This window comes from Grus americana, unplaced genomic scaffold (assembly GCF_028858705.1).
Source record: "Grus americana isolate bGruAme1 unplaced genomic scaffold, bGruAme1.mat scaffold_335, whole genome shotgun sequence".
NCBI lineage: Eukaryota > Metazoa > Chordata > Aves > Gruiformes > Gruidae > Grus > Grus americana.
In genome coordinates this window covers 5,382-15,888 of record NW_026561614.1, presented here as the reverse complement: position 1 = coordinate 15,888, position 10,507 = coordinate 5,382, and the positions used below count along the sequence as shown (strand labels likewise).

The 10,507-nt window shown below is 52.5% G+C and overlaps 1 protein-coding gene across 1 annotated transcript; it reads right to left on the bottom strand.

Annotated features, from left to right (window-relative positions):
* Positions 1-342: 342 nt before the first annotated feature.
* LOC129200592 (ankyrin repeat domain-containing protein 7-like) lies at positions 343-3,500 on the bottom strand. The gene is made up of 7 exons (XM_054811908.1): positions 3,284-3,500; positions 2,503-2,617; positions 2,080-2,253; positions 1,308-1,448; positions 839-987; positions 624-685; positions 343-367 (listed from the first exon to the last, which is right to left on the bottom strand). Exons 1-4 carry the CDS (start codon positions 3,493-3,495, stop codon positions 1,377-1,379), a joined length of 573 nt encoding a protein of 190 aa, XP_054667883.1. The 5' UTR covers positions 3,496-3,500; the 3' UTR covers positions 343-367; positions 624-685; positions 839-987; positions 1,308-1,376.
* Between the last annotated feature and the right edge of the window lie 7,007 nt (positions 3,501-10,507).

Genomic DNA, 10,507 nt, shown 5'->3' with positions numbered 1-10,507 from the left:
CCGTTTAGGTGGACTTGGCCCTGTAGCTTTACGTTGGACTCGATGCTCTGAAGGGAAGTCTTTTCCAAGCTAGAGGATTCTATGATTCTACCTCAGAATCAAAAGGAGAGTCGTCCTCTTCCTCTGCTCCTGCTGCTGGGCAGACACCTACAAAGGAGGTAAGAAGCACGATGCTGCTGGGAGTGCTTATTTCACTCTGCTTTTCCCCATCGGCTTCACTCCAGAGAAGCTTGCAAAGGTAACCATTTAGTCCGCCAGGAAATTACCATTGCCGCGCTCCCCTGCAACGGACTGTGCGCACGCTCCGTGTCTGTCCGCAGTTGGAAGCACCGCCGGCTGACGCTTTGTTTGGAGCTTCGGAATCCGTCTGGGTAATTCAAAAGACACACGTGAGAACTGGCACAGACTCCTTCTCGACCCGTTTCCACGCACAAAGTTCCCGCCTCAGCCAACGCGCGTAACGTGGTATCAGGCAACGGAAAGAACCAAAAGGGCAAACGGGCCAGCGTGCTAGGCATCTCTGTTGAGCGGGGCTTTCAAAAGGGGCCAAAGTACACCTCCCGAAGACAAGCCCAAAAGCAAGCGAGCGGCGTGGGCCCCACTGCCTCTTTCAGAGAAGGTACCTTAGAATCAGAAGGAGTGTGAACTTCTTCCTCTTGCTGTTCTGCTGCTGCTGGCAAGACACCTACAAAGAGTTAAGAAGTGCTATGCTGCTTTGCCTGTTTCACTCTACTCTTCCCCATCCATCATGCTCTGCTCTCAAACGAATGGGTTATCATTGTGTTACAGGCAATAGTGATTTTTCCTCATCACCTCCTCCATGGCAGAAGGATCCTACCTGCTCTGGTCATTGCAGGTCCCCCCAAGGGACAATGAGCAGCTGTCCCAGCGCAAAAGCTGTCCAGTACTGCTGGGCCTTCTGTGCCTCCCGCAGAACATTCTCCTGTCATTTCACACCTGATGTATTCCTCCAGTTGCTCAGCAATACTATATACAGAACGAAATATAGAGATATAGATAGATAGATATATATATATAAAGGAAGGAAATGCATTCGGTAAAAATACCGCCACAGGTGTGTGTATGTAGCTTGGCAGCACACAAGTGAATTGTCAGAGTGAACTCTGGGGGAAGTAGCCCTTCAACATCCAAATCCACGCTTGACCCGGAAAGAGATGCATCGGAAGATGTCACTGAGCCCAGCTTCAACACCTCATTAAACCCCAGTGATGTTACCAAAAAGGGCCGTACATCAGCACGGTCATTCTGAGAATGCATCTGCTCTAATGAGGACGTAAAACACTTACTTGGTGTAAAGCGTTAACTCTCTGGCATAGTGCGTAGCTTGCTTGCCAATACAGTCTTGATGAGAAAGATCAGCACCATGTCGAAGAAGGCTTTTTATTGTATTCATATTCCCAGCAAGAACAGCAATCATAAGAGGGGTCCTAAAGCATCCAAGAGATGATAGGCAAGACATCAGCTTCTGTGGACATTGCATTGCCATTACTTCAGTCCCCCGTTGCTCCCCAAACAATTCATTTTCCCCTCTCCGACAGGCAGAGTGAAAGCACAGCCGAACACGTGGAAGCGTTGGAGAATTCAGGTTGGCAGGACCTCAGGAGGTCTCCAGGCCAACCACCTGCCCAGAGCAGGGTGCGTGCGTGCAGGGCACCACAGCCAATGCTTTCTGGCAGTCCTCAGTGTGGAAACTGTCCCCTGAAGTAAGAGAGCGGCCGAGTGCGGGTCTGCTTTCACAAGTCACACAGAAGGAGCTCCTTCCGGGCAGCTCCTGGTTCTTTTTCAAAGCTCATTCCTATGCCTCCCATCAATCCAACTTGGACAACGCTAAGGAGTCTCACGCGCACTTTTGACAAACCCATCACCTTTCATGCTTATCTCGAGCATGCACGTCAGCTCCTTTTTGGAGAAGGAACTCAACCATCTCTTCACAGCGCTCGGTGATCGCAAGAGTAAGCGGAGTGTACCCAACTGAAAGGAGAAATTATCTCCCTTAGAAGAACACAGGAAGTCAAGCAAGTTTTGGGAAGAGGAGCCTTACCCAAAGTCCAAGCTTACCTCATTCTGAGCATCGATATGGGCATTGTGCTCAAGTAACAGCTCCACTAGAGGTTTGCTAGGAATGACAGCAGCCATGTGAAGGGCAGTGTTGCCGCCAGCACCTTTGAGGTTGGGTTTGGCACCGTGCTCCAGCAGAATAGTCACACAGTCTTTGTGCTGGTGGTCTACTGCCTGGAAATAAGACACAAAGGAGGAATAACTTCCAACACCTATGTTTCTCTCTGTCAGAACTCCCGCAGCCCCCCAGTGCTGTAAAGTACGAGCGTCTTCAAAGATTAGGCAACATATGCCCCTTCCCTGCTGACTACAGCGTACCTGTTTCTACGCAGGCCTACCTAAAGAATCACGTAAGGTATGTATCACTCACTCAGCGCATAATCGATAAGCCCAACGTACAGCGGCATAACATAGCCCGTGTACCTTCATCAGCGGCGATTTCTTCAAGCTGTCACGAGGGTTTAGCTGGCACTTCTTTCCTGCTAGAAATCGCACAACGTCTGCATGGCCATTCGCGCAAGCAAGATGCAGAGGCGTCCTAGAAATTAAACGTATTCAGTTAACCCAGACAGGCAGCTGAAGACATGGTTTCAGGCTGTTGTACCTGACGCATAGGGCCACAAGCCTCAACTGACAAAAACCAAGCTGAAAGCAAGCTTTCTTGTTCCAGAGCTGGTGGCAGCAATTGCACACCCAAAGCCTGGGGCTGGCTAGGAAAAATCCCCAACACATCCACTGAGTCAGGAGGCATTTGCTCAGCCGGAGTCTATGGGGGCTACATAAATCTACGGAGGCTGTGGAGTCTGCGTAAGCCCCGGTTTTCCCCCAATCAGTCCTGCACCAGACGTGTCCCAGAGACAGAGGGGATGGCGTTTCTAAAAGCAATGGGAAGGCTGCGCTGTGTCTTTCTGCAAATCCATGCCCTGCTCAAGCAAGCCGCTCAGTCCGGCAACAGGAAAGGAGCCGTCTCTGCTGGGACGAAGGCCTGCTGAGCTCCACAGAAAGTTCGCTACAGGGACCAGGGTGGCAGAGCAGGGCAGAGGGGCGTCGGCCGCCTCCTGTCCCAGCGCGGGCAGGCCTCCGGTAGGGCGAGCGCTGTGGAGCCGACCCTGCTCCTAGGGCGCTTGCGACCGTGCTGGGCTTTGCCGGCTCTTCCAGCCGGGGGTGGGTGGAGGCTTTGCTGCGGGCACTGCCCGCCCCTTACTGCTTCTTCGCGTCCCGCCTGTTGATGCGGAGTCTCTGCCACCACCACCAGCGCCGCTGCAGTTCGGCCAGGTCACCGCTGGCGGCCGCGCTGTGCAGCGCGCCCTGGCCCTTCTCCCGGAGCTCGGAGGCCCCGGCGGCGCCGGGCGCGGAAGCGCTGCCGGACGTCGAGCGCTCCCGCACGCTCCTGAGGAGCCCGATGAGCCTGTGCATGCTGCGGCGGGGACGAGGGGAGGGCACAGCCCGCCCCGGGTCAGTAGCCGCAGGAAGCGCCTGGCAGGCTCTGCCGAGCCCCGGGCGGGGAGAGGGAGAGGTCGGGGAGAGGACGGGGAGAGGGCGAGAAGAGCCGAGAGCCGAGCCGAGAGCCGAGCCGAGAGCGGCGGCCGCAGCTCGCAGCCTCCAACGCTCCGAGCCAGAGAAGCGCTGTCGCTCCCCCGCCGCGGCGGCAACAGCACTGAGCGCCGGCGCCTGCAGGGGGCGGCCTTGCAGCGGCGAGCGCGCTCGGGGCGTGACAGAGGGGGCGTGACAGAGGGGGCACAGAGGGGGTCACCGAGGGGGCGTGACAGAGGGGGTCACAGAGGGGCGTCACAGTGGGGCGGGGTGACGCCGGCCCGGGAGGAGCAGGCTCTGCTTTCGCCGTCAGCGCGCCGCCGGGCGGGAGCGGTGTGAAAACGTCTCCGAAAACGTGCGCTTTGTACAGCTGCTGTTCAGGAGCTGTGTGTGCTCCCTTGTCAGAATATTGAAGGATGCGTCCCTCTGTGCTTCGGGCGAGGCTTTGGAGTAAAACACGGTATTGCTGACAAACCGTTGAACACGCAGCAAGGCCCTCTCCCACCTCTCCACTTGGTGCTGCGTGAGCGGCGGGAGCTGCGTCTGCTCGGGCGGCAGCCTGGTGCGTCTGCCTGCCCCTCCCAGCTGCTGGGCTCCCTCCGGAGCCCGAGCCCGCCCGCGCTGCTTCCTTGTCTCCCTCCCCGCCTGGTCAAGCACCGGGTTCTGTCGTTACTTGGGTATTTTGGGGCGGTTTGGGGTGGTTCTGCTGCTCGCCTGCACTCACGGCTTAGCGACGAGCACGGCTCGGAGATGTCACCGAAATTCGGGAATGAAAGACAACTCCTTAACACCAATGTAGCATGAAGAAGCAGGCATTTCCTTTATTGCAGCGCTGGGTGTCAGGAGGATAGCTCCTCTAATCAGGCACACCTAACGCTGGTTCTCTTGTCATATTTATACACAAATGTTACAAAGCGGTACACTCCCCATTACAATAATTGGTTCATATTTCTTTGCCTAGCACGCAAACTAGAACGCACGCTCAGTTCCTTTCTCCGCCTCTATCTTTTGAGTAGGTGGGGTAATTTGGGTAGGGGGCTTATGGGTCAGTGGTCGTGGGGACCCTGGCCCAAATTGCCTTTCCCCTAGTTTCTCAATACTTCGGTGTTGGTAATTGTTTGCTATATGCCTCAGCAAGATAAGGATGTTGCTGGAGGCAATTAATGTCCTCCCTTTCTGCAAAGTATGTACATAAGGACCTTGAAGTGTCTTGTAGCTCCTCCTTTTTCTCATGATGTGTAGCAGGTGCTCAGTCTAAGAATCGTTAGCCTTCTACCTAAAGTAACAATGAATAGTTTCTTATCACATATAATACAAGTAGGCCTTCATTACAGGCCTTTCTTCTTGGCTACGTTTTCTTATTACGTATAATATAAGCAGGCCTTCGTTACAGGCCTTTCTTTTTGGCTACAGGAGCGACGGGAGAACGGTGCCCCGGCGGACGTGGTTGGTGACGGCGGGGGGGGTTCGGGGCTTCCCGCTCGGGGGGCGGAGGGAAGGGGAGGGAGACTGCCTGAAGGTGTGGGTCCTTGGCTGATGAGAGTTAATTGAATTCCCCCCAGGATCCTGCATGCAATGTGGAAAGACACATAGGCAGCAGTGCTTGTGGAAAGTAGGGCATATGTTTACCTGGATAGTAGGCACGCTTACAGCCTTGGCAGCCTGTGTTTTATAAACATAGCCACTTTGACCTACAAGTCAAAATGCCATCTTCTGTTTGTGAGAAACAGCCGCTTTGCTTAAAACCAACGAGTGGCCTCTCTACTTTCATCACAGTCAATTTAACTATGGGCTTTTGTCACCTCTCTTTGTCATTCTAGTTTATTCAGTGGAACATTCACAAAAGTGGCTTGAAGGTGTCTGAGTATGATCTTCCCAGCGAAGCTACAGGTCCTTTTGTTCTGTCCGGGTACAGTGGCTACAAGCAAGTCCAGTTCCCACGAGGAAGGCTTTTTGCTTTTGACTCTGAGGGCAACTATATGTTGACGTGTTCTTCTACTGGGGGAGTAATTTTTAAGGTAAGTCTGAGAAGTGATGGGGCGTACTTTTACGTGTTCGTACAAGCTCTTGTTGTTACAAGGCTGCGACAGCAGCCGCTGAAAGTTCCCAAGGAGCACCGACCCATCCCCGCTCTGTGAAACTTGCTGCTCAGTTTCATACAGTGTGTATTTTAGCAGTGTGTGGTGTTTAGCAAGTGTTTGAACCCTCTGTAAGCATTTGGCCCTGTGTATGTAGCTAGAGCATGTGCGCTCCTTGTTCTTAAAGCTTGGCTGCAGCAGTTTTCCTTAGTGCCCAAGTGCCTAGGACGAAGTTTTAATTTTTTAAAATGTATTAATGCATGCCAGTTCAATGCAAAATGTGTGCTTGTTGACTGATGCTCGTCTTTAATCTGCCTTGTGTGTTTGCTGATGTTATGTCAGTCTCAGCCTGATTATCTCTTCTGACTGCGTACTGAAAGGAAATGAAGGGTAAGGCTGAATGGTTCCAAGTGCCTAAACTTCTGTGCCGCCATAACAAGCAGTTACTGACTGCACGCCCTTTGCCTGCCTCCTCTTCAGTCAGTGCCCATCAGTATAAGCCACTGCAAGGCAGATTAGATGGAATTTTTACTTTGCATCTGGGGCATTTGGAGCACCTGCACTAACATGAGCTATAGTTTAGGCTTATGTGCTCCTCATCAGTGTGTGTTCTTAGCCTGCCTCGTTCAGTTACTGCAGCTCAGCTGATGTCAGAAGCTGAGCTGCCTGAGAACACGTGCTTCTGTCATGAGACTGGAAACGTGCTTCCTCATGTGTGCTACAGACATCTCGACATCTCTCCTGATTTTCTGCTTAGTTATGTACGCTGATAGGGATATGGAGTCTGTAGCAGGCTTTGGCTTCTCCTGTGGCACTGCCCCCACTGCAGAAACTTGCTTCCTTAAAATCTTATGCTTTCCTTCTTTTAGTGAAATGGCGAGGAGAAGGTTCTGGAGAGCTGCCTTTCCCTGGAGGACACTGAGCTCCTGTTGTCACGGTGGACTGGAGCACAGCCATGGACTGCGGGACCTGCCTCACTGCCTCTATGGATGGGAAGATTAAATTAACAACATTACTGGCTCAAAAGTCTTAACCTGGACAGTGCTGAAGGGAAGGAGCAACAGACTTGGTGAAAACAGTGTTAACTCGACAGGAACAAACTGTATGGGAGAGAAGGCAAACCACAGTCCCTCTTCTCATTGTAGCTTTTGCCTCTTGACAAACGTTAAACACATTTGACAAACCACTGTGCAATAGAAAGCCGGTATGGGACCGGAGCAGTGGCAGCACTGACAAATAAGTCTCCACTGACCTGTTGTGGCAGCTTGACCCCTCTGTTAGGGAGTGTTGAGGTAGCACGTGGCTAGAAGGCTGCTGGGATCACGTCAGGGGTTCTGCAGAAGAAGGTGAGGCTAGAGAAGACGTGCATGAGGCAGCACAGTGCATGCTGATAACATGGCTAAAAATGGAAAGGCCAGTGCGAAAACAGAGTATTCTGTCAGTACAGCATTTGTTGTAGTGCTTTTTTTTTTCCCCATTCTGCGTGGTTTTTGGGTTTTTTTTGTTTGGTTGGTTGGTTTTTCATAAAAAGAAAATATTCCCTTGCAACTTGATTTCTGTGCTCTGTTCAGTTGCTGCTGCAAAACATGGAGGGTGGCTGGGGCAATGATGTGCCAAGAAAGTGTCCTGCCTGGAGAAAAGACCCTTGTGCTTTCACCAGGCGCTTCCGGCACTGACACCCGCACCCTGGGGAGAACCAGTGCAGGACATCCGGGAACAAAATGAATCGCATTCCTTCAGACGTATTGTGTTCCCTTGCGATACCTGCTACCAACTAAAGGAGAGATCCTGAGTCAGACTTTTTGAAATGCTTGCGTTGGAGTTCAGAAGCTACATAATGCCTAGCAGCTACCTGATGGCGGATAGGAGGAGGGAGGGCCGGAGCCAGTCTGGTCTGGTATAGTGCTGTCTGTACTGGAGCTGTCTCTCCCCCTGCATTCCCCCAACATCAGGGCAAGTGCTGTGCTCAGGTATTGCGTAGTCTTTGGATGGACTGCAAAGCAGCCAGATTTCATCTGCTTACACATCACCACGGAGCTTACTGCTGCTTCTGTCCTTGGCCTTTGTTGGGAGTTTACAGTACTGTTCCTTGGCAGAGCTCTCGTTCTCAATTATGTGAAGAACGGGTCCAATTTACTGTTTGAAGACACCTTTGGTATCTTCCAAAGGCCATTTTGGTTTTAGAGCCTGGAGGTTAATATTCACCAACGTGAAGGGTGACTGTCCGGAGAGGAGGTGGAATGTTATTTCAGTCTGTTCTTGCTAAATGTGGTTTGCTGTATTTGTGAAGAGCGGCTTGTCAAAGTTGTAATGCCTAGCTAGCTGTCTCCTCCCATTTGAAGAGATGAGGACCAGGCCAGGTGGACTTGCACAGCTGGCAGCTTCTACTGCTGCCCAGCCAAACCTGGCGCATGATGGTTCTTCTGCAGTTCCAGGTCTCATACTGGGGGTTGAAATCAAGATTCGCTTGGCTAACTCTACAGCCATTCTTCGCTGGCGGCCTCGCACCTCGCAACACGACTTGGTGTCTGAGAAGGTTGTTGCCATCTTTGTGCCTGGAGATGCTGGATGAGTCTGCAGTTGTTTTGTGTGTTGCATGTAGGCCAAGGAAGACTACAGTTACAGCTAAGATGAGGTCAGACTCGGGCAAAAAGCTCGTTGAAGCAGGCAGGAGGTGGAGCTGAATAAAACGGAGCCTGCAGTGTGAAATTTCCAGATCACTGGAGATGTTTGTGCCTTGAAAGCAGAGCATCATCAGGGCTGGAAGGGGCGTCATCTCATCTGTCCCCGGCCTGCTCAAAGGAGGGTCAGCCAGCGCAGGGCGGCCACATCCACTTTGGAGCATCTCCAAATATGGAGAGTCCACAACCTCTGCATGGTACAAATAAGCCGCCAGCAGGCTGAGCTGGGGTCTCCAGCCCCACCCCAGGTCCCTGACACCACTCTCACAAGAGAAAACATTTTTCCTTAGGTTGAGGTGGGATTCATAGAATCATAGCATGGTTTGGGTTGGAAGGGACCTCACAGATCACCTAGTTCCAGCCCCCTGCCATGGGCAGGGACACCCTCCACTAGAGCATGTTGCCCAAAGCCCCATCCAACCTGGCCTTAAACACTTCCAGGGAAGGGGCATCCGGAACCCCTCTGGGCAACCTGTTCCAGTGCCTCATCACCCTCACAGTAAAGAATTTCTTTCTAATATCTAATCCCCTCCTTCAGCTTAAACCCATTACCCCTTGTCCTGTCACTACACTCCCTGATGAACAGTCCCTCTCCATCTTTCCTGTAGGCCTCCTTCAGGTACTGGAAGGCCGCAGTTAGATCTCCCTGGAGCTTTCTCTTCTCCAGGCTGAACAATCCCATCTCTCTCAGCCTGTCCTCATAGGAGAGGTGCTCCAGCTCTCTGAGCAGCTTTGTGGCTTTCCTCTGGACTCTCTCCAACAGCTTGATGTCTTTCTTGTGCTGGGGCCCCCAGAGCTGGATGCAGTACTCCAGGTGGGGTCTCACAAGAGCAGAGTGGAGAGGCAGAATCACCTCCCTCGACCTGCTGGTCACACGTCTTTTGATGCAGCCCAGGACATGGTTGTCTTTCTGGGCTGCAATTGCACATTGCCGGCTCATGTTAAGCTTTTCATCAACCAACACCCCCAAGTCCTTCTCCTCAGGGCTGCTTTCAATCCATTCCTCGCCCAGCCTATAGTCGTGCTGCTTGGGATTGTGCTGACCCATGCGCGTGACCTTGCACTTGGCCTTGTTGAACTTCATGTGGTTCACATGGGCCCAGCTCTCAAGCCTGTCAAGGTCCCGCTGGATGGCATCCCTTCCCTCCAGCGTGTCGACCACACCACACAGCTTGGTGTCGTCGCAAACTTGCTGAGGGTGCACTCGATCCCGCTGTCCCTGTCGCCAACAAAGATGTTAAACGGTGCCTGTCCCAGTACCGACCCCTGAGGAACACCACTCGTCACCGTTCTCCACTTGGACATTGAGCCATTGACCACAACTCTTTGAGTGCAACCATCCAGCCAATTCCTTCTCCACCGAGTGGTCCATCCATCAAATCCATGTCTCTCCAATTTAGAGACAAGGATGTCGTGCGGGACAGCGTCAAATGCCTTGCACAAGTCCAGGCAGATGATGTCTGTCACTCTTCCTTTGTCCGCCAACACTGTAACCCCATCAGAGAAGGCCACCAAATTTGTCAGGCACGATTTGCCCTTAGTGAAGCCATGTTGGCCATCACCAGTCACCTCCTTATTTTCCATGTGCCTGAGCATAGTCTCCAGGAGGGTCTGTTCCATGATCTTGCCAGGCATGGAGGTGAGACCGACCGGCCTGTAGTTCCCTGGGTCTTCCTTTTTTCCCTTCTTAAAAAGGGGGGTTATGTTTCCCCTTTTCCAGTCAGTGGGAAAAGGCAGGTCCCGTGGACTTGTGCACCTTCAGGTTCCTTAGATATTCTCGAACCTGATCTGCTCTTACAGTGGGCGGTTCTTCATTCTCCCAGTCCTTGCCTTTGCCTTCTGTGACCTGGGCACTGTGGCTCAAGCACTTGCCAGTGAAGACTGAGGCAACGAAGTCGTTGAGTGCCCCAGCCTTCTCCATGTCCTGGGTAACCAGGTCGCCTGTTTCATTCCGGAGGGGAACCACATTTTCCCTCGTCCTCCTTTTCTCACTAACATGCCTATAGAAACTTTTCATGTTGTCTTTAACGTCCCTGGCCAGATTTAATTCTATCAGGGCTTTGGCTTTCCTAACCTGATCCCTGGCTGCTCGGACAGCTTCTCTCTATTCCTCCCAGGCTACCTGTCCTTGCTTCC